This window comes from Crinia signifera, chromosome 1, assembly GCF_055691185.1.
Source record: "Crinia signifera chromosome 1, ASM5569118v1, whole genome shotgun sequence".
NCBI classification, from domain to species: domain Eukaryota; kingdom Metazoa; phylum Chordata; class Amphibia; order Anura; family Myobatrachidae; genus Crinia; species Crinia signifera.
The window spans coordinates 287,010,134-287,034,790 of record NC_139217.1 but is presented as its reverse complement, the minus strand read 5'-3'; the positions used below and the strand labels follow the sequence as shown (position 1 = coordinate 287,034,790).

The following is a 24,657-nucleotide window of genomic DNA, read 5'->3' as shown; positions in this document are numbered from 1 at the left end:
TACGGAAACGGATGCAAGGTTACATGCAAGGTTGTAGCCTTAGCTTAAACTCCATACACAATAAATGACTAGGGCCAACTACAGTATATCGGCGGTGCTGCTGGTCAAACGTTATTGAGTGTACACAATGAATGATTATTGCTAAACAATATCCTTCAGTGATGTCAACAGGACCCGCTGAACAAGCTACTGTAGCTAAATCCAACCTGCATGTTCCGTACATGGGGGGGATCATTAATGATGTACGGAAGCTTGCATCATTTACAATATTGGCTAATATATATATATATTTTTTTAAAGAAATTGCTTTGAAGGGCCCTTCTGAGCGCTATATTTAAATTTTCGTATAGTGTGTTTGGGGCTTTACAGTGACAAAATGCTTACATGTTTACATTAATAACCTACAGTATTTTTACGACTATACCCACAGGGTAATCTGCTGTGGTGCCCTCCCTTAGGGACTGTGCCCAAAAACACACACACACACACAGAGAAATAAAGGCAGCACTCACAGACTTCCTATATGTTGAAACAACTTGTCTATTCAGAACAGGAAATCTTCAGTACGTTTCAGGGACACAGCTCACCTTCTTCCTTCTCCTGATGAAGGAGAGCTGTGTCCCCGAAATATTATTATTATTTACAGTTTCTTACATAGGGCAGCTTATTCCTTTGCGCTTTACAATTGGAAACAACAGTGATTAAACAAACCGAGTAGAAACAAACCAACATAGAAACATAGATTTCATGCTCTGACTAGACATCTTGTTTCAACACATCAAAAGTCTGTGAGTGCGGCCAGGACTGGCGCCACCACTAGGCAACTTTAGGCATTTGCAAAGGGCGCCGGCCACTGGAGTCGGAAGATGGATCAGGTCCCCCCCCCCCTGCATGGTATGGAGGTGAGTGGCAAATTCGCATCCGCCACCGCATCGCCCATCCCCCCCGTGGAGTGTCACCCTGGAGTAACAGGCTGGGGTAACACCCGCACACCACACACTGGCTGCGTGCCCTGTCCTCCTGCAGTGCATGCACAAAGCACACTCGCATCCCGGTTGTGGTACAGAGGTGAGCACTAACTAATCCCTCCACCACCCCCGTCACACCGCAACACTCCCGGCACCCCCCCCCCTGGCTCGAGACGCACCGCAACATTCCTGGCACCCCCCCACCTGGGGTGCTCTGGCGCATTGCACCGGCCCTGAATGCGGCCTATTGTAGATCACATGTTTGTTAATAATAAAGGATATCCAACTGCGTATATTAAATACAGTACATGGAAAGTGTTAAGTGATGCTGTAAATGAAAAGTAAATACGTATTTTCCCATATACAGCATCAGTAGTTATAAGCACATAAGCAGTAAACATATGATATTCTCTTGGTTTGTGCCACAAACCACATAAAAGACTTCAGATAGTACTGAAATATGTTGTTAAGCTATGGTTACATAATTACACCTCATAATGCTGGACATCACTATAATTTAGTTTTACAAAAAAACAATATAAAAAGATTTATGTGACAGCATATTAAATATAATTTTATGATTAGAACTCATTCTGCCTTATAATTTATTTGCAGTTAGAAAAGCAATAAACCCATTTTAAACTCTAATAAAATGTTTCCATATAGTGATTGCAAAGGTCATGGTGTGATTGTTTACCACTATCCTGTAAATGCATGCTTACTTACCATTGTCTTTTTTACATACACTTCTTGCCCTCTTGATAAACCAAAATCGGCAATCTTTGCAAGATAGTTTTCACCAACCAAAATATTTCTGGCTGCTAGATCCCGATGTATGAACTAGAGAAATACAAGAGCACAAGATTGCCCTTATTATGCATAACTTATAATACACATAATTATGCTATGTGAACAGGAATATATGTCAAACTGATCTAGTTATTGCTTTTTGTTCTATAGTTATGTATCTACACTAATCCATAAACTACCCCACTGGGATCTGTTTCATGCATCAACTAACTAAATATGCATTGATACAAGGACTTCATCTTATATAGCATAAAGTGCTTTGGATTTGCCTATTAATACCACTAAAATATTGGCTATTGTTGCTTCTGACTGAGGTTGTTTTTATATTTTAATATATGTATGACTTTATTTCATATTTTCATTTTATTTAAATTAGACATGTGCAGGTTCGGATTTGCCCGGATCTCAAAACGGGATCTTATTGGCTATCAACTGTCACATGTTTTGCCTCCAAAACATGTGACAGCCAGATAGCCAGTTAGATCTCATTTTGAGTTAAATCAGAACCCGCACATCTCTAATTTAAATACATTTTGATTTCTATTTTAGTGCAGTTTGTTTGTTTTTCCTTATATATAGTTATGTATTATGCAGCATTATATAGAGAATGCTTCAGTCATTCACATCAGTGTGTCTCAGGCAGGGCTTAAAGTGGTCCTGGAAAGGTGGTGGAACTAATTTCCGCTGCCACCGCCCCCTCACTCCCTCCACCATGCAGAACCCGGGTCAGTGCCAGGGTTTTCGGTACCCCCTGCAAACTACAATATTTGTGCTTACCTCCCATACTTTATAAAGAGACAGCAGCCTCACAAATTATGCCACACAGTAGCACAATCATATACACATTACACATGTAGTGCCCCTGATTCATATTGCACCTCAAAGTAGTGCACTAGTATTATAACACACTAGTGCTCCTTATTCAAGTTACACTACACAATAGTATTCCTTGTACAAGTATGCCACACAGTAGTCTCGCTTACATATAATGCCTACAGCAGTATTGCTTATATTTGCATAATGCTCAGGGCAGTAGTACCCCTTAAACAAAAGGGCACAGTAAGTGCCCTTTATACACATATCTATATCTGTCCCTGCAGCAGCTTCCTTTCTTGTTCACATCAGCGGCAATGAAGGCATGACATCACATATGCCATGTGGGAAAAAGGAAGCCACTGGGACAGGCTTTTCTGTTGTATTTACTGTGCATGGCTGTGGTGGAGGTGGAAATGAGTTCCTCCTACCTTTACAGGTGGGGGAACTCAGTTCCACCCAGTTTCCCCTCCACTTTAACCCCTGGTCTCAGAGTAGCTTACAATCTATATTACCTATTATATGGATACACTTAAGCACAGGGAGAACAAACTCCCCACAGATTCAAGAATTGAAGTCATGTGATTAATGCTGTGAGGGCATAACGCTAACCACTACGCCAGACTTGCTGCCAATGTATAATTTATTTTGTGCCCCAAGCAATGAGTTGCATATATCTCATTACATATAGAACACTAAATAAATAAAAGGTTACACAGTAGTAAATCAAACAGAGGCAAGTAAAGAACTATATTTCTACAAGGAAGAGAATCCTCCAGCACCAAAGTATAGTGACATATGTCATTAACAGCTCTATATTAAACAAGCACACTCAAGTAAATATCCATTAGAAAATCCAAGTCATGGGAAAAAGTAATTCTGGTGATTTCTTACGTTATTTTCACTAATAATATACTTCCTAGCACCACACTTTTTAACCTCTAGCTCCTGCTTCTTTCTTATTAACACACTTTTATAGCTTAGTTTTTCACTTGTGTGCTGCCCTGGGGTGACTTGCTTATGCTGGCCTTTTTGGGGTTCCGCGCCCCAGATTCAAACGTAGTATTAGGGACCCACCAGAAATGAGGTCACCGTGAAGCTAGTTGGTGGGCAAATATTTCCTGGCCAATAAATATACCAAGAACCTCTATTATTGATTGATTTGATTAATAATATGGAGTGTGCATCTGCACCACATGTTTTTCTTTGCAGAACTACAAGTCCCAGCATGTTAGCACCTCATGTAAATCGGGTGTGCATTCTAAGATCCCCCCCCATAAGATTTCTTACGTGACCAAGTAGATTTAAGAATTATTATTTTGAATAAGGATCATAAAATGAGCTTTCACATTTTGGTACTTGTGTAGTTTCACGGCGCCGGAAGTGCAGAGGCTCGCGTGCCGCTCTAGCTATGAAACTTGGCAGCCTGCCAGAGGCTCTGTTTCACTGTGCGCTTGCAGCTCTAGCTCTGTCTGACTGAGCTTGTGCCGCTCTAGCTGTATGTAAACAGCGTAGTGGCCGCCTAGCAGCAGCAGCGCTGCCCAGGCGCTGACAGATCAATGTCACTGTGGCACTTGTAGTTCCACAGTCAATTAGGCAGCGCCTGGGCACCGCTGACAATGGGGGTATGTTAAAGTGGACACCCCGGCACAGCGATGCCGGGGCTTCTAAACTGTACGCGAGATTCAGACGCAACTGCGTCTGAATCTTGAGTCACATAGATAGCCGCTAAGAAGCCTGAAACCCACCCTCAGTGCCACTAGTGGACGCCACAGCTGTGGACCGTGTAAATCCCACTATCCACGCCCACCCGAAGCGTGGCGAGCGGCGGCGGTACGCGTCCTACGACCTTTTCATACCCCCACTATCCACGTCGGCGTGGAGTTGAGAATAGATTAGTGTGGCGAGCGTAGCAAGCCACCGAGCCCGAAGCGCGGCGAGCCCCGCGAGGGGACGCGGATACCTTCACAGCTAACCGCGTCCCCTGGCGGGCTTCACAGGTGTCAGCGTCCGCTCGCCACGCTTCGGGCTCGGTGCGTGGCGAGCGGACGCTGACACCTGTGAAGCCCGCCAGGGGACGCGGTTAGCTGTGAAGGTATCCGCGTCCCCTCGCAGGGGCTCGCTGCGCTCGCCACACTAATCTATTCTCAACTCCACGCCGACGTGGATAGTGGGGGTATGAAAAGGTCGTAGGACGCGTACCGCCGCCGCTCACCACGCTTCGGGTGGGCGTGGATAGTGGGATTTACACGGTCCACAGCTGTGGTGTCCACTAGTGGCACTGAGGGTGGGTTTCAATAGTGTTCCCCTAGGGCCACGTCTGAATCCAGGCTTTCCGGCTTCTTAGCGGCTATCTATGTGACTCGAGTTGCGTCTGAATCTCGCGTAAAGTTTAGAAGCCCCGGCATCGCTGTGCCGGGGTGCCCACTTTAACATACCCCCGTTGTCAGCGGTGCCCAGGCGCTGCCTATTTTACTGTGGAACTACAAGTGCCACAGTGACATTGACCTGTCAGCGCCTGGGCAGCGCTGCTGCTGGCCGGCCGCTACGCTGTTTACGTACAGCTAGAGCGGCACAAGCTCAGTCAGACAGAGCTAGAGCGGCACGCGCACAGTGAAACAGAGCCTCTGGCAGGCTGCCAAGTTTCATAGCTAGAGCGGCACGCGAGCCTCTGCACTTCCGGCGCCGTGAAACTACACAAGTACCCACGTTTTTTCCAATTGGTGTACAAAGAGAGATTAGGCTCCCTTCTGGAGGTGTGCAGTAAATATAATAGAGCTATATAAAAATATGTATTCTGTGTAGAGATGAGCAGGTTCGGATTTACCCGGATTTAATTGGCTGTCACATGTTTCAAGTTAGATCTTGGCCAAATAGTCTTTCACATTTTCAAAAGACTCCTCCTGAGAACCTGACACTTTACATGCACATGGAGTCAGTAACTGAAGCTGGTTGGATGCTGTGGAAGAGGGACAATACCATGGAAATGCCTCCATGGGCATAAAGCAGTTTGCTCAGCCCAGCCTTTTGTAACAGTAACTAAGTGGCAGTCTTATTCCTTGTATCTGCACTACGCAGTGGTGTAAGTTTGTCACAGTTGCCCGGAGGCAAGATATATATTGGTGCCCCAACCCCCCCCCCCCCAACCGTATTTAATATAATAGTGTATGTGTCTGTTCTGAAATATATGTGTTTTATACACACACACATATATATTGAGAGAGAGAGAGAGAGTGAGAGAGAGAGAGAAAGAACACATATATTTCAGAAATCAGTTACAGAAGGGATATCAATGGCTTTCAATTAACTGATTTATTAGTTTTTGAAACTAGCAGGGGAGGAGAGGTGCCTCCTTGGGAGCAGGAGCCCGGCGGCAGATGACTCCATTGCCTTCTTCCCCTGGCACTACGTTATTTTGTTATTGCAAAGTGACGGTTCTGATATTTACGGCTGCCTCTCTTGTTTCTACCTTTTTGTATGATCAGAATTAGAATAGGATTTTAAAAAAGTAACAGATTGTGTTCCCTGCCCTTCGGGTGCATTTTATGTCATTTTAAATTATACATAGTACAAACCTGTTTCTGGCTCAGGTAATCCATGCCCCGAGCCACATCTGCTGCAAACTGCAGAAGCTGCTGAGAAGTCAAAGTTGAGGCGGTGCTGTTGGCTATAGCAAATGCAGGGTCTGTCTCCAGGACTCTGCTTTTTCTCAGAAAGTCCAGCAAATTACCATGGGGAGCATACTCAATAGCCAAGTACAAGTAGCCTGTGGTAAGAAATGGAAAGCTGTCAGAATATTTGTGTATATACTTTGTCTGCTGCTGTATCCGTGTGTTTGGTCTTGACAAAGGCCCCTGTTGAGGGCTGAAACGTCGACTTTCTTGATGTCCCGATGATTTGACGAATAAAAACTTATTTGCTTTTGCACAATCTCAGTGCTGGTGAGTGCCTACTTTTCTCTAAAATACTATTTTTGGGATGGATAATCCTCTAAAGTGGAGCACCACCCTGTGTCTTCTTTAATGGACTGAGTGCGGTTCCTTCTCCAATGTATATATGGGATGCAGTTAATTTGCCGGCGGTCGGGATCCCGGCGGTCGGAATCCCGACACTGGAATCCCGACCGCCGAAATCCCGAAACTTTCTCCCTCTGTGGGTGTCCCCGACACCCATAGAGGGAGAATAAAATAGCGTGCCGAGCGTAGCGTAGCGATTCATGTCCCCCCCTTGTCGGGATTTCGGCGGTCGGGATTCCAGTGTCGGGATTCCGACCGCCGGGATCCCGACCGCCGGCAAATCGTATCGGATCCGTATATATATATATATATATATATATACAACAATATCTCCGAAATTGCGCTTCAATAGGTATCAGGTCGCTATTTTGACACTTAGGTCCCCTACCAGTAGGAACCAAATTCTTTACCTAACCCACAATAGTGTCAGTAGCGCCCTATATATAATGTGTAACACATGTAATGTCCATTTGAATAAAAGAAAAAACGCTAGTGGCTTCGATTTCTTTCTTGGAATGATTCTCCGTTTATTTTGATCAGTACCCAACGCGTTTCGTTCCCGTTAGGAACTTCATCAGGGGTTTTTTGATCTTCAATCTATTAGTGCCTTTTATAGGCCGAAAGTTTTCATATATCCTCATACAATGGTGGATTTTCTATTAATGGGTCTTGCACTTATTCCAAAGAAAAAGGAGTAGGACTCTTCATGAGTAAGGCCTTAATTATAAAAGCAACCTCAACCCAATTTCCTATTATTTTGGATGTGGAACTTTTGTGCCAGATCACATTGCAAAACAACAATATTCTAGTACTGGAATCCGTATGATGTCAAAGAAAGATTGCTGGCTGGACCTCTAGGAGCACACACCTACACATAGAAGCAGAATCTTTCTTTGACATCATACGGATTCCAGTACTAGAATATTGTTGTTTTGCAATGTGATCTGGCACAAAAGTTCCACATCCAAAATAATAGGAAATTGGGTTGAGGTTGCTTTTATAATTAAGGCCTTACTCATGAAGAGTCCTACTCCTTTTTCTTTGGAATAAGTGCAAGACCCATTAATAGAAAATCCACCATTGTATGAGGATATATGAAAACTTTCGGCCTATAAAAGGCACTAATAGATTGAAGATCAAAAAACCCCTGATGAAGTTCCTAACGGGAACGAAACGCGTTGGGTACTGATCAAAATAAACGGAGAATCATTCCAAGAAAGAAATCGAAGCCACTAGCGTTTTTTCTTTTATTCAAATGGACATTACATGTGTTACACATTATATATAGGGCGCTACTGACACTATTGTGGGTTATATATATATATATATATATATATATATATATATATATATTAATCTATACATTGTCTCGAGGAAGGGCTAACTAAAGAAATCCAGTTGAAACCCGTTGCACAGTGGGAACCCCTGGATATGATGACAGAGCCTTGATCAAAGAACCAGCTGTGCATCTTTACTGTACCAATATGGAGAGGCGAAACCTGACCTCTTGACCAATGAAGAACTTTATTGTACCCCATTGTCTGGACCCTTTATAAGGCTACACACGGATTAGGGACAGTCTATTTGACTATTGGTAATTATATGTGGAAACACTCACATCTTTGAGTTAGTACCCTTCTTCAGGGCTATTTTTCAGTAGACTCCAGCAGGAACTGAGGCCCTTATTCTAGTTCACTCTTTCTGACAAAATATTTCTTAGATGGACAAAACCATGTGCACTGCAGGTGAGGCAGGTGTTACTTGTGCAGAGATAATTCGATTTGGGTGGGGTTTTACACCTGCCTCACCTGCAGTGCACATGGTTTTGTCCATCTAAGAAATATTTTGTCAGAAAGAGTGAACTAGAATAAGGGCCTCAGTTCCTGCTGGAGCCTGCTGAAAAATAGCCCTGCCCTTCTTCATCCTTGGTACCAGGACAGTACTTATAGTATGGCGGCATTATAGGAATGGGACTTCAACCAATACCACCTCATTCCTGTCAAGTCCACTGCATACCTATATTATCATTGCAATACATCCTTGTTTATATATATTTTTTATCTTTTTTTATATATGTTATTTATTTATTAAAATGTATTATTATTCTTACATTGTTTAGCGCCACTTCATTTCCTTTGTTCTCTGTGTAAAAAAATAGAAAAAAAATGGTGTGGGGACCCCCGCCAGACAATTACCAACCCCAGGCTCATTGAGCATGGTTCTAGTTGAAAAAATACAGGAAGAGGGACAAAAAGAGTATGGGTACCCCCGTGTAACCAGCACTGGCCCAAACAGCCAGCAGGCAAATGCCACAGATGGGAGAGAATTTTTAATATAAGCTCCCCCAAAGCATTAACCCCTGACTAGTCTGCCCGAGCAGGGACCCTGGGGGAGTGGGGACCCCTCAAATAAAGGGTCCCCCTCCAGGTTACCCCCAGCCTGGGCTGAAACCCAGAGCCCCTTGGCAGTGGGCACTGAGCATATAGCCATAAATGTGTAAAAAAAAGTTGTACAAATACATGTCCCAGCAAGCCTCCACCACATGCAGGGATTTGGCAAACCACAAGTCCCATCATGCGGGGCATTAAAGGGCCGGCTGGGTCTTGTAGTTCTACAACTTAACCCATAGTGAATCAAAATGACGCATACACACCATATAAAAGTGGTTACACTTATGAATACAATATGAATGAGGTGAATACGACAGATTAGTAAATTTGCCCTATTCACGATTCGTACTTTCGCCGGAATACTGTCGATCTGCCGTATTCCAATGGCTTAGTAAATTTCCTCCATTATATCTACAGATCTATGACATTTTGAATTTGCTGTCCAGAATTCTCTAAACTGAAATGTATTTTCCCCTATGTTATGATGAACATGGCCAAAAGGTCGATACATGCAATAGGTTGATAGAGGTCGTCATGGACAATGTATACATCTACTGCACCCCCTGGCATGGCTCAAGTCACTTGCCTTGCTATGCCCGACCCACTATTGTAATCTAACTCTATGACCACTATATGGTAAAGTATGAAAAGAAGAGCCTTCTTATTTTTTTAAAGTGAAAAACTCATGTCGACCTTTTTCATGTCGACCTATTACGTGTGTTATCTTTTTGACCATGTTGACCTAAGGTATGGCAACATTTTCATGTGTCGACCATTTTACTGTTGATCTTAGGAGTGTTGACCTTCCAACCGCATCCCTGCGGGTTTCCTGACATGCAATATAAGAAATACTGTATAGTGCAACCCTTTTCATGAAAGCAGATGGTGAATTTCTGTCCTATATACAGCACACATATACTGACCTCGATGCTCACAGGCTCCCAGGAGATTTATAATGTTCGGGTGACTGCCGAGTTTACAGAGAACTTCCAGCTCTCCGGCAAAATCCCTGTGGTCATCTTTCGATGCATATTCTTGAAAATATTGTGAAAAAGAAATGATTTGACCAATTAGTATTACTTTCTTGATATTGATATAAATAATAACGGTACTCTTTACCTAGCACGGCGCCCATCGAGGGCATCGCATGCACATCGCATGCCATTTGCGATGTGACCGACGCGATGCCCGCGATTTTCCATTGAAAACCATGTTAAAAATGGAAATCGCGTCGGTCGCATCGCATGCGGCTTAAAAACTCATGCGATGTGACCGACACGATTACCGCGATTTTCCATAGGGAACAATGTTAAATGGGTCAATGGACCCGATTTAACATTGGGAACAATGTTAAATGGCCCACAGACCCCAAATAGCCACCCTGGGCCCCCCCAATTGTTAACGCCACCTGCATTTTTACCTGCGATGCCCATGATCAAATGCGTCCATCGAGTTCAACCTTTGATTATAGAGTATGATCTGTTTGCTACATCCCTTTATATATTATGTATATTTTGATTTATTTTTAGAGGCAGATTATGATTGTTACCTAGATGTTTTTACCCAATAAATGTTTGTCTAATCTTATTTTAAATGTATTTATTGCTTCTGCCAACACCCCCTTTCCAGAAAGAGAGTTCCAGAATTTAACTTTCCTGAACAAAAAAAGATTCCTTTTAAGGGTACGAATCTTTTTTCCTCTGGTCTAAACGCATGCCCATGTGTCCTAGAGTCCTTCCTCAAAGCAAGAAGGTCCCTGGACAGTTCCTTACATTGGCCCCTTATATATTTGTACATGTTAAGCAAGGTCTATTTCCAGCGTAAATAATCCCAATTTGTCCAAACAATGTCAGCTGAGATAACTTGCTACCTATAGTTTGATGCAGAATTTTGACTTAGTAAGCAATATTATTCCATTATTGGACTAATTGTGGAGGTGTATTAAGCAAAAGATCCCCATATTGTTTAGCAGGTCCTCAGAATCCAGAAAATGATGGTCACAAATATATGAGTTAATTCAATTTATGAGTCATTTTGCACTTTATATACCTTTCATTCTTTTGATGGCCGCATCCATCCGTAGACCATCCTTTTTGATGCGTGCTTTAAGAACTTGCCCGAAATTTCCCTCTCCAATCACATCTTGAAACTTAATATCATTCCATTCCAAGACAGGGTACTCCACAGGGTCTGGGCTGTTTTTGGCTTTCCTTAAATGGTTCAGTGACCCAGCATTAAACTGCACTACTGGCTCTTCTCTCTGGACAAAAAGTATCTCTGGTGAGATGGATTTATCATGACATTGCATAAACATACTACACACATGTACTGCACATTTGCTTATACCTTAAAACTAATTTGTGCATTCTAAGTCATTTATGCACATTTGCAGCCACTGTGTGCAAGCGGCCATGGTGAACAGAATTTTTGCCAGGTGCTTGCATACAACAGTGTGGGTGGGGGACGGTGGGCCAGGGGATAAGCCCATGGGAATGCGGGTGCGGGGGGCTGGGCAGCTGATGGCAGCTGATGTCATAGAGGTGTCTCAGATCTGCGAGTGCTGGAGAAATCATTTGATGGTCTCCGACCATCAAATAATTTTCCCTCCGCACCCAAGGCTGCGAATGTATGTTTATACAAGGGGTGAAACGTCTGGTTGACTGCCAAGGCTGCGAAATTCGCAGCCTTGCGAGTCAACCAGAATAACCTCCTAAATCTAATGGCTATCACACCAGAATGAAGCTACTGCTCACACATTGCCAGCTGCTACAATTGGGCCATTGTGGTTACATTGATTAGCATTTTCAAATAATTCCTAAAAACTATTCTGTTCTATAAACCAAAACAACAAGATTTAATTAGTGCTTAGTATTTGTAGTAAACCGGAGTTAAACCCAATAAAATGATATAGGTTTAGAGTAATATGTGTCTAGAAATATAATACTATACACAAAGGGTGTGGGTAGGGTGTAAGTGTGGGTGACTTCTACGCTAGTACACTGTGCTAACATTTCTCATTTGCACTCATATAGGGAGCTACGGCCAACTGCGTATGTAAACAGCACAATACCTACCGCGCCATTCTGGAAGGCCTGCGCCATTCTGTGTTGGAAGTTGGCACGCTTCAGTTGCAGCATTATTAGAAATGCCAGTAATATTGTCAGACAAGTCATACCAGCGGAGCCTAATATGGCAATGAGGAGCATGTTGCTATCTTTAACATCACTATCTGACAGAGGAAACATACATTAATATCATTATACTAGTCACAGCATATAACAATAAAAAAATTAAGTTGCACAGTATCATATACTGGGTGTGGATCAGTTGGTCACCAGCAGGATGTTAGACAGTCATTAGGTCGACACCATTAGGTCGACATGCATTTAGGTCGACACGACATGTGCCTATGTCGACATGCAGGAAGGTCGACATGAGTCTAGGATGACAAGGGTTAGGTCAACAGGATCATAAGACAGACAGGGCATTAGGCTGACAGGTGTAAGGTCGACAGGGTCATTATGTCGACATGGGTAAGGTCAACAGGGTCATTAGGTCGACATGAGTAAGGTCGACAGAGAAAAAGTTGACTTTTTTTTTTACCCTTATGTCCTAGTGGATGGTTTAGCAAGAAATACGGCCTGTCGGCACGTTTTGTCGACATGGACACCGAAACGTACCACAACATTCCCTCGCATGGCTCGCTGCGCTTGCCATGCTTTGGGCATGGTGCCTCGCTACGCTCGGCACACTATTTTATTCTCCCGCCATGCCCTAGTGGATGGTAGGGCATGAAATACGCATGTTGGCACATGTCGTGTCGACATGAACACCGAAACATACCACTGCGTCCCCTCGCATGGATCGCTGCGCTCGCCATGCTTCGGGCAGGGTGCCTCACTATGTTTGGCACACTATTGTATTCTCCCACCATGCCCTATTGGATGGTAGGGCATGAAATACGACCTGTTGGTACATGCAGGCTAAAAAAAAAAACAGGAAAAAAAAGCCATGTCGACCTAATGACCTTGTCGACATAATGACCCTGTCAACCTAACCCATGTTGAACTAATGACCCTGTCGACCGAACCCATGTCGACCTTACTGCATGTCTACCTAAAGTCATGTTGACCTAAACTCATGTCGACCGATCTGCATGTTGACCTAGTGATGTCGACTTAATGCTTGCCGACCTACTTGGTGGTGACCCAATGTCTGTATTCCCATATACTGTAGTACATACACATTATGGCCCTTTTTCTGGTTCCCTCGCAAAGGCAAATTCCTTCTCAAATGGAAAAAAAACATGTGCACTGCAGGTGGGGCAGATGTAACATGTGCAGAGAGAGTTAGATTTGGGTGGGGTTTTACGTCAAAGTGAGATCTATATTGCAGTGTAAAAATAAAGCAGTCAGTATTTTCCCTGCACAGAAAAAAAATAACTCACCCAAATGTAACTCTCTCTGCACATGTTACATCTGCTCTAAATGCAGTGCACATTGTTTTGTCCATTAAAGAAGGAGTTTGCTTTTCAGAGTGAACCAGAAACAGGCCTTTTAAATGTAAGATTTTCGGAAAACGTGCAAATTCTGCGTTTTTGTGTGAAACATTTGCAAAAGACTTAAATTCGCACTCTATTACAGCTCGCCCTCACTGTCTTGTACACAAGACAGGACAGTGTATTAACAATGTTATTAATACATTTGTCATTCTATAATTAACTTGGGAATGTATTAGCCCAAACAGAAATGATGAATATAATGCCTATAAACAAAAGAGGCAGGCAGTTTGTCTGATGTCATTGTCATCACCATCATCATCCCCACCCTAACACAGTGGGCGAGATTTATTGTGTTGACCGTTTTTCCGAAAATGCGATTTTTGCTCAAATCGCCCTGTATCACCGTTTTTTTAAATCGCATTTTTTCCCAGGAACCCATATTTAATGAGGTGTGTATTCCGGCATGAAAAGTGCGATGTAGGGTGATTTTCGGGATAATAAGTGCGATTTTTTAGTCATGAAAGGAGGTGCGATTTTGTTAAAATGTGTGATTTTGTGATAAAAAAATAAATAAAAAAAAAATTGGCGTGAGGTCCCCCCTCCTGTACATAACCAGCCCCGGGCTCATTGAGCCGGACCTGGTTCCAAAAATATGGGGGACAAAAAGCGTAGGGGTCCCCCGTATTTCTGAAACCAGCCCCGGACTCTTGGACCGGTCCTGGTTCCAAAAATACGGGGGACAAAAAATCTGGGGGTCCCCCGTATTTTGAAACCAGCACCGGGCTCCAACAGCCCGCAGTGTCATGCCACAGCCGGGGGACACTTTTTACACAAGGTCCCCCGGCCGTACCATGAGCACCGTGGCTGGTCAGTCTTGGACGGGGTACCTGGAGGAGTGGGGACCCCCCCATAAAGGGGTCCCCCCCCCCCCAGGCTTCCCCCATCCAGGGCTGAAGCCCGGGGCTGTCACCGGCGTCCCTGGCCATTGGACGCCGGCCTGATAGGTTTAAATTCACATTCCTAACATTGCTTAATACAGGAGAAATACAAGTGCCAGCAGACCTCCCCCGCATGCTGGGTCTTGGAGAACCACAAGTCCCAGCATGCGAGGCATTAATGGGCCCGCTGGGACTTGTAGTCCACCTGTAAAAATAATGTTAAAATAAAGCACACACACAGAAAAGTAAAACTTTATTACATACACACATCCGAACACCTCACTTTTACACCGCTATACATACCGATCCAGGATCCAGCGCTGGTCTCCCTTCTGCTGCAGATCCGGTCAGCCCGCACTATCAGCGGGGACAACCGTCTGTCTCCGATGCAGCTAACAGCTTCTGTCGCGCTGTCCCAGTGCGACACAGGCTGAGAGCGTCTCCGGCTTATGTGTCTCCATGGAGACGCATAGCTCAGCCAATCAGGGCTGAGCTATGCGTCTCCATGGAGACGCATCGCCCAATCACGCTCTCAGCCTGTGTCGCGCTGGGACAGCGCGTCAGAAGCTGTTAGCTGCATCGGAGACAGCCGGTTGTCCCCGCTGATAGTGCGGGCTGACCGGCTCTGCAGCAGAAGGGAGACCAGCGCTGGATCCTGGATCGGTATGTATAGTGGTGTAAAAGTGAGGTGTGTGGATGTGTGTATGTAGTAAAGTTTTACTTTTCTGTGTGTGTGCTTTATTTTAACATTCTTTTTACAGGTGGACTACAAGTCCCAGCAAACCCATTAATGCCCCGCATGCTGAGACTTGTGGTTCTCCAAGTCCCAGCATGCGGGGGAGGTCTGCTGGCACTTGTATTTCTCCTGTATTAAGCAATGTTAGGAATGTGAATTTAACCCGATCAGGCCGGCGTCCAATGGCCAGGGAAGCCGGTGACAGCCCCGGGCTTCAGCCCTGGACGGGTGAAGCCTGGGGGGGGACCCCCTTTATTGGGGGGGTCCCCACTCCTCCAGGTACCCCGTCCAAGGCTGACCAGCCACGGTGCTCATGGTACGGCCGGGGGACCTTGTGTAAAAAGTGTCCCCCGGCTGTGGCATGACACTGCGGGCTGTTAGAGCCCGGTGCTGGTTTCAAAATACGGGGGACCCCCAGATTTTTTGTCCCCCTTATTTTTGGAACCAGGACCGGTCCAAGAGTCCGGGGCTGGTTTCAGAAATACGGGGGACCCCTACACTTTTTGTCCCCCGTATTTTTGGAACCAGGTCCGGCTCAATGAGCCCGGGGCTGGTTATGTACAGGAGGGGGGACCTCACGCCAATTTTTTTTTTCTACTTTTACACATATTTTACCAAAGAACCATACACAGATCACAATGATCTGTGCATGGTTCTGACAAAATCGCCATGTTTCTGACAAAATCGCCAGTCAGGATCAGGTCTATTTTTTTTTTTAACTTTAGACCATTTTTTTGGGCGATTTCCAAATTCGCATCTCATTAAAAATGCGAATTGTATATTTTTCAATGGGGAAAACATCTGGATGCGAATTCCGGAGTTAAAAATATCGCACTTTCAGAAAGTGCGATTTCGCGGCAAAAAGTGCGATTTATGCCGAAAATCGCCACCCATTAAGTAGTCGATTTTGGAAAAAAATGAAAAAACAGCCGTTTTTGCGATATAAATCGCCAAAAACCCAACATCGATCTCTAATAAATGTCACCCAGTATATACCGTCATCAATATGCCACGGGTACCCACAAAATCTATACTGAATGTGTACACTCTAATTTGGTCACATCTGCAGGGGTTGTGCGTGTGTGTGTGCTATCCTTACCTGAACATGTGCTTCACTGTGCTCAACTCCTGCATGCCAGCCCCTCTCTAGGTTCAGGGTACTGCAGTGGCTACTTGCACAGGAGGGATATCTCCTAGTAAAAGCTGCAATATGTAGCCTATAGTTGGCAATGACTAGCTCCATCTTAATATGGTGTTAGCTAAAGTGGCCAAGATATAGCTTACAAAAGCAGAAACAAAAATTATGGAAAATCTGCATGTATTTATTGTTGGTTGAATACTTTGCTATTTAACTTTTGCATCCGAACCAATCTGACAATGCTGAATAACTTACTTCTGATTGGCTGACGGGTTTTTACATCTCGTATATGATTGTGAATGCTCTGCCCAAAATTGTTTTCTGTGCATAGCTCAATCAGGTATGGCGTATTGGCTTCAAGACCCTTAAGCTGGTACTGGACGATGGTAATATTCCTTATCCTTATGTCATGATTGTACTCTGTGTCTCCAAATATTTTGTAACGGATAATGACTGTTGAGATTGAGTGACCTTCCTGTACCGACCAGCTCACAATAGCTGATGAGTCTGTGATGTTAAATATACTGATGTTTGCAGGTGGTGGAGGAACTTCTGTAAATAAAAGTGGATCAAACGAAAGATGAAATATGATACATTGATGTTGGTTTACTTTGAAGTTCATCAATCAGATCTTTAACTTTATAGCAAAACTGTTAAGATATAAAAAATATTTATTATATTCATATTTCTCAGTGCTTTACATAGAACATTTATATACTGTAGTAAAGTGAAAAGGTGCCTCTTCTACAAATCTAATTAAATACAGATTAGGAAAGTAAATAGTTTAAAGTAGGAAAGTAAATAGTATTAAAGACTGTAACACCATAATCAGCATCATTTAATTGGGAACAGATGTGTAACAAGTAATTTGTGCTGTGTTGCTGCAGACTTGCATATCTCTGGGTTTTATAGAGTTCATTTCTAGGTTTTATTGTTTAGAAACAAAATTTGAGACGTGCAAACAATCTCTGAAAGCTTTCATAAAAACTTAATTACAAAGGCAACATAATTCTGTATAATTCTGACTCAGGTACACAAAGCATAATCCCTGATAAGTAGCCCTAAGAGCCGTGATAACACATGGGTCCAGAAACTTGTGTTATCGGACGAAACTGGGACATTTTTCTCTTTTATAGCCCAATAATGACCTTAGATCAAAAAGCTTTCAGGAGAACAACTATCGCAGCATACCCTCCATAGGGTGAATGACTGTAGTCATCATGTACACAAATGTAACCACCTGCTTGCATAGGCGAATCTAGAATTATGGTAATGGGTGGTCCCAGATCTAGACTTAACAGCAGGGGGACCTTTGCACGGCGTAGCCGTGCGTCAAAAAGGGGGTGTGACCTCATGGCAAGGAGGCATGGCATCACAAAAAGGGGTGTGGTATTACACTTTAGACCATACACAGTAATGCCCATTACACATTTTAGCAAACTCCGTAATACCCATTACACATAAAGCCACACGCCATAATGCAAATTACACATAAGGCCACACACCATAATGCCCATTACACATTGTGCCACACATCATGATGCCCATTACATACTATATAACAAACCGTAATGCCCATTACATATTTGCCACATAAGTGCTGCTTACCTACGTGCTCATTGCTAGGGGGTTCTTGCTTGATGGCACCATAGTACCCATTACACATGATGCCGCACACCATAGTACCCATTACACATGATGCCTCACACCATAGTACCCATTGCACATGATGCCACACACCATAGTACCCATTACACATGATGCCGCGCACCATAGTACCCATTACACATGATGCTGCACACATAATGTCCCTTACACATGATGCTGCACACATAAAGCCCCTTACACATGATGCTGCACACCGTAATGTCCCTTACACATTATGCGTAATGCCCCCACATACCGCCACTTGTAGCATCCCTTAAGCAATGCCCCTAAACGTGCTACTTACTGTAAATTTTTATATGAGCCTTCGCTGCTGCTGCTGGGAGAGATGGAGAGTGGTGCAGCTGCTTATATGGGGAGAGGAGCAGAGCGCAGCGCAGAGCACGCTCCCACTCCCCTCTAGCCGAGTGGACATTTGAAATATTGTGCACGCTGTTGTGCGTGATGTCGGGGGAGCACGCTGGGCGCCGGCACCACATGATTAAAGGGGGGGGGGGCGGGCTGAGGTGAAAGCCGGGAGAAGAATTGGAGCGGAAGCTGCAGGGGTGACAGTCATTGACAGCTGGGCAGAGAGAAGGGGGCTGCCCGGCTGTATTCAGAGCACTGCAGGTCACGGCTTTTTGAAATAATACCCCTTTCACAACAAAAAAAATGCAGGGATTTACCCGGGAATATGGTCCCAGGATCATGCAGGGACATTCCCAGGCTGACCCCTTATACACCAGCCTAGTCCCTGCATTTTCTGGTGTGAGGGGGAGAGACAACCACTCCCCTCTCCTTACCCCCCTTTAACCAACCAGCTATATTTTCGGAACCAACTGACCCATTTACATGAGACCAGTATCATATTGAAGAACTTTTGAATGATTTTGGTCCCATGAAACTGGGCTGTTTGTTTCCAGAGAAAGAACATAAACAGTCATGAAATTACATTTAAGAAATGAAAAAAAAATGGTTTAACCTCAATATCCCTGAAACCAATTAACCCATATGGATCCAGCCTGGTATCAGATTGAAGGCCCAGCGATTTGGGTTCGACTGAGATCAACCTTGAGCTTCAGTGATGCCGAAGGGGGAACTGGCAGCCATTGAACTGGGTGGGGGTCGGAATTAGCGGGTCCCATGTTATCCTATAGGGAAAATGTTCCAGCTCTGCCTGGCAGTATCTCCGGTTCCCAGGGGGCTAGAGACACAGGTCTGGGCTCGTTGGAAAGCTCCATTCCTCAGCTACAAAATGGCCTTTGATGCATCCCTCCCATTATACAGTATGTACTTACTTGACTATCTTCTGGGTTTAAACATCTATGTGAATGTACTCATATTAAGACTCAGTCTGTACCTTCTTCATTCATCCATACAGTGTAGACACCTGAAAACCCCAGTGTAGACACCTATAAACCCAATAGATCCTGTCTTTCCTAACTGGAAAACTCCTGTACTGTACCTACTGTACTTGTTGCTATGTGGGTCCAGATTTGCTAAATTTGTTTTTTTCATTTTATTTCTGCAGCTTAATAAAGTCAATCAATTGGTTAACAAGTATGGAATCCATTGCAATCATTGAATCCTAGTTCCTGATCATAAAAAGTTTTTAAGAAGCAGTAGATAAAGCAGAACTGCTAGTTCTTACATACAGATTCATGGATAGACAGAGTGAAATAAAACACAGTATTGCAGTGAACAGTACACCATGGCACAAAATGGTTTGTTTTCCATTAATTCATATTTATCTTTAGCTTATCACAATAAATGTCATACCAGTAACAATATAGCATGGATCTCCACTTAGTAGTCACCATAGACATTTGGTTCAATGAAGCCTGCTCCATCGGTAGAGACAGGCTACAGTGTGTGGTTATAGTCTTACTTACGGTCACTGTATGTCCATGATAAGATCGTCTCACTCCATTCTCCCTGAGACTTAGTGTTCACCCGCACCCTGCACCTGTACAATGTCTTTGGCTTTAGATTGCCTATAATCATTCCTGATTTATTTCCTGCTGTTTTATGTAGTGTCGCTTCGGCAGTGGGGTCGTAGGAGCATTCCACTTCATACACATGCTCTTCTTCAGAACCTTCCCAGTTAGGCAACCAAGTCATGTTTAGAGATGTCTGATTGTTAGGGATCAGATTGATAGCTTTTGGGGGAGGAAGACCTGAAAGGAATACAGAATTAAGATTATGTGTAGGTTTCTAAATTCTGATAATTTTGCGTCATATCCAAATATTCAAATGTCACCTACCGATAAAATCATAAATAGACAAAAAAGTGAATTGATTTTTTAATGTAAATCTATTGATGATGCAATACTTAAAAATATTAAAATATTACAACTCATATAGAAAGACGAATATACTGAGACGCGCGTGCGTCTCACGCGCGCGCACGCGCGTCTCATCTCCGTCGCCAGCACGACGGAAACCTTGTCCGTCTCCGCCTCAGGGCGATGGACAGGGTTAGGGGGGTTTTGGGGGAATGCGGGCAGGCGGCGGGGACCCCGGGTTACGGCCAGCAAGCTGGCGGGGGAACGGATGGAAGCGCCGTCGGAAGGGGACGCGCGCGCCTCGCGTGCGCACGCGTCCCCTTCTCGCCATCGCCATGGCGCTGGCGGGGGATGGCGGCTGGCGACGCCAGCGCCATCCCCTGCCAGGATGAGAGCTGCTCCATCTGTAATTAATAATAGCAGTGAGACAATATACAGAGGTATAGGTGTAACAATACAAAGGGATGTAATAAGCAACTATGGTGTAACAATACACAGGAATGGCATAAGCGACAATGGTGTAACAATACACAGTGAAGTAATAAGCAACAATGAACACACCAATAATGAACTGGTGGATTAATTCCCCAATTTATCTGAGAGATGTTATACGGCAGGGAAGTTGGGACACCGCAGCACTGACAGGCAGGGAACCTCTGAACAAGGACACTGGAATGCAGGGGTGAAACCTCTGGGTCAGCAGCACCAAACAGGCTTAGACAGGCCAGGGTTAACCACCGGGGACCGGGAACACTCTGAAGACGCAGGTCAGAACTATAACCGGCAACTATCCAGCTTCACTGGAAGGTTTAAAAAGGAGCCCCGGCCAATGAGTGACCGGCTGGCTCATCTAATCATCCAGGACAGCTGGGCGCTGCACCTCCTCCAGCTCGCAGCTGCCTGGCGTCCTCCGTTGCCTAGGCAACCGCTGCGGCAGAAAAGGCAGCGAGGGAGCACCGCGTCCCGGGTGCTTAGTAACGCCGGGCGGAAGTTCGGAGCTGACGTCACTGTGTAGTCCCGGCTGCTTAGCAACCGCCGGGACGCACAGTCTAGAGGCCGCCGGGCGGGGATGGGAGACGCTCGTGCGGCCTCTAACATATACAGTATCAGCCAATCAGCTTCTAACTCTCATGTTACAGGCTGTGTTTGAAAAATGACAGGAGCTGTTTGGCTGGTACTTTATCTCCAGCCATTCCATCCAAATCTTAGTACATAGCCCCTATGTATTTTTAAGAAAACACACACCATCTCCTGTGATGTTACTTAATGTGGCAGGGCAAAAGTGGACTACACAGTGGGGGCAATACTGATATGGTCGTAGCATCTAATTTAGTTGTCCCTGTGTACACCCACCCATTCCAGTATGATGCCACATCTAGCTGATGGTGAATTTTCAGTTCTTTATGTTTTTAAGTATTTGTTTATATTCACCCACCTGTATCTGATTAAACAGCAGTGGCGGCTCCAGATGTGGCACTGCAACAAACTTTGAATTGGGGAGCCACACCAGCTGCCAGTAAGCCCTGGATGGTGATGTTTGGGGGTGACAGTGTGGCTTTCCTATTTGAATTATGGACTGCGCTGCAGCCCCTCCTACTATTATACAGTATTTCACTAGACAGAATCCTCTTGTTTTCTCCCCTGGGTTGAATGTACAGAGGTGTTATCATTTGGGAGTCAGAGGAGAACAGACATACCATATAAAGGTAGTGTTCGGATGGAACATACTTTAAGTTTCATATGCATTCAAAGACTGCATATGAATATGGATATACATTCAGCATGGACTTATGAAAGAAATTTGTGTCCTAAAGATAAGTTTGGTCTCTAATCTGAAGAGCTGCACTAGGTTACTGCCTGTATTGTTGTATCAATAAGGGATAGGCTATTTTGTGTTATGTAAACTTATTGTACAAAGCCACATGAACTAAACCCAGCAACTTGCATTAAGATCAAGTCTAATCTATTACCAAATGCCTCTGTGGTGAAGATAGCTTCTGGGCCTGGGTGCCCAACTCCTCCTTCTCCTTTACGTTTCAACTGAACACAAACCTTATATTCAGTTTTTGGTTCCAAATTTTCAAGTTTTACAATTTTGTCTGTTGCTGGAAATAAAAATTGAATAAATTACGATTCCCTTGATATGAACAGTTTAACATGACATTGTTATCAAAGAGCTTGGGTCTATCCTTGTATAGCGTGCTATAGTTTATACTGTTTTTTTTTAATTCAATTTATTTGCTATGCATTCAGACCATAGCATAAAATAATTGGGTACTCTTTACCTAGAAGGGCGCCCACGATTTTGATCGTAATCATCGTTAGTAAAAAAATTGCAGCCATCGCGGGCATTGAATGCACTAATAAATCGGGTGCGATGCGACCAACGCGATGCCCGCGATTTCCCATAGGGAACAATGTTAAATGTCCCAATTGACCCGATTTTCCTGTTCAATGTCTCAATTGACCCGATTTTTCCATAGGAAACAATGTTAAATGGGCCACAGTGGCCAAATAGGCAACCTGAAGTGTGAAATGGCCCCCACAATTGTTAACGCCACCCTACAATCAACGTGAACCCGAAGCGTGGCGAGCGCAGCGAGCCCGCGAGGGGCGGCGGTACGTGTCCTACGACCTTTTCATACCCCCACTATCCACGTCGGCGTGGAGTTGAGAACAGAAAGTGTGGTGAGCGCAGCGAGCCACCGAGCCCAAAGCGTGGTGAGCGGACGCGGACAGCTGTGAAGCCCACGAGGTATCCGCGTCCCCTCGCGGGCTTCACAGCTGTCCGCGTCCCCTCGCAGGGCTCGGTGCGCTCGCCACGCTTCGGGCTCGGTGGCTCGCTGCGCTCGCCACACTTTCTATTCTCAACTCCACGCAGACGTGGATAGTGGGGGTATGAAACGGTCGTAGGATGCGTACCGCCGCCCCTCGCTGGCTCGCTGCACTCGCCACGCTTCGGGTTTACGTTGATCGTAGGGTGGCATTAACAATTGTGGGGGCCATTTCACACTTCAGGGTGCCTATTTGGCCTCTGTGGCCCATTTAACATTGTTAAATGTCAATTGAGACATTAAACAGGAAAATCGGGTCAATTGGGACATTTAATATTGTTCCCTATGGGAAATCACGGGCATCGCGGCGGTCGCATCGCACCCGATTTTTTAGTGCATTCAATGCCCGCGATGGCCGCGATGGGCGCCCTTCTAGGTAAAGAGTACCAATAATTGTACTATAGTTATTTCCTATTTTAAATATAACAATCAGAAAATTATAAATAATGTCTTTATATCTATAATTGTACGCCAGAATTCTCTTTTTTGCTTAACAAAACCCATAATAAAGATAATAATAATAATAATCACAACATTAATAATATTATCCTGCTAGGTCTCCCAAATTTGTTTTTGATTTTTGTTGAAGCTTATGAATCTAATAATGACATATAGATTTGCTTGGTGGTGGTTTATGATTTTTTTTTTGTCCTGAGCATAAAAAAGTATAATACAGTCAATATTGATTAAAAAATGGTCATTCAGAATCATTAGGATTTCTTACCATTTAAACTGCTCCATCCAGTTGATTTCTTAGATGGTTTATACAATACAGTGGTTGCTATAATTGGTCCATCGCCTCCATAGGACTCAGTGTTCACATGTATATTAAGATAGTTAGGTCCAGTTTTGTTTAACTTTGGACCATACTGAGGATATGGTGCAACTGAGGGGCACAAAAAAAAAAAAAATATATATATATATATATATATATATATATATATAAATTAGAAAACAGTAATAACACTGATCAGTAATTTGTGTGACTACAAAACCACTAACAATAAAAGTACACAATAGCAATATAAGGAAAATATTTATATTGGAAACATCAAATAGCAATTAAGATCAAGATTAAGGTGTTAAAAATAAGTTAAATAAAAATAAGTAAGGGAAATATGGAGGCGTTGGGATAAATTTACTAAGATTTGAGTTCTATTGAAGACTGGATGTTGCCCATAGCAACCAATCAGATTCTATCTATTATCTTCTAGAACAGTGTTTCCCAACCTTTTTCCTCTCCCGTACCCTTGATTAGGCTTTTTATTTAGGAGTACCCATCCTTTTGAATTGAAATATCCACAGTACTTACAAGTGAAGCAGAAGTGAGCAGTATGCATGTCCTTATGTGTGTCCTTATATAAAGGAGTAGCGGAGTAGTGTGCGGTCAGATATCGGGTCCTCTGTGTTTGGCTGCTGGCTGAATACTGTCTCCAGGGTTCCCGCTAATGCATGTAGGATTAATGCTGCTGCCTCCTCCACCCATCAGCATGGGGCAGATGATAGCTGATGTCTGAGGGCAGCGCGGGTAGCTCCTAGTGGATTTCTCGTCGGGCAAAAGCATGAGGAGATGCTGATGATGCT

At 44.1% G+C, this 24,657-nt stretch overlaps 1 protein-coding gene across 1 annotated transcript in view; it reads right to left on the bottom strand.

The window, feature by feature from the left end:
• The window catches only part of TEK (TEK receptor tyrosine kinase), a 131,794-nt gene that overhangs the window by 10,043 nt on the left and 97,094 nt on the right, over positions 1-24,657 (bottom strand). Inside the window, exons 10-18 of the mRNA XM_083185453.1 lie at positions 23,798-23,959; positions 22,210-22,344; positions 19,847-20,131; positions 16,566-16,862; positions 12,072-12,226; positions 11,047-11,257; positions 9,921-10,031; positions 6,167-6,357; positions 1,695-1,808 (exon numbers count right to left, since the gene is read on the bottom strand). Coding sequence (XP_083041579.1) covers positions 1,695-1,808; positions 6,167-6,357; positions 9,921-10,031; positions 11,047-11,257; positions 12,072-12,226; positions 16,566-16,862; positions 19,847-20,131; positions 22,210-22,344; positions 23,798-23,959 — 1,661 coding nt within the window. The remainder of the gene's footprint in view (positions 1-1,694; positions 1,809-6,166; positions 6,358-9,920; positions 10,032-11,046; positions 11,258-12,071; positions 12,227-16,565; positions 16,863-19,846; positions 20,132-22,209; positions 22,345-23,797; positions 23,960-24,657) is intronic.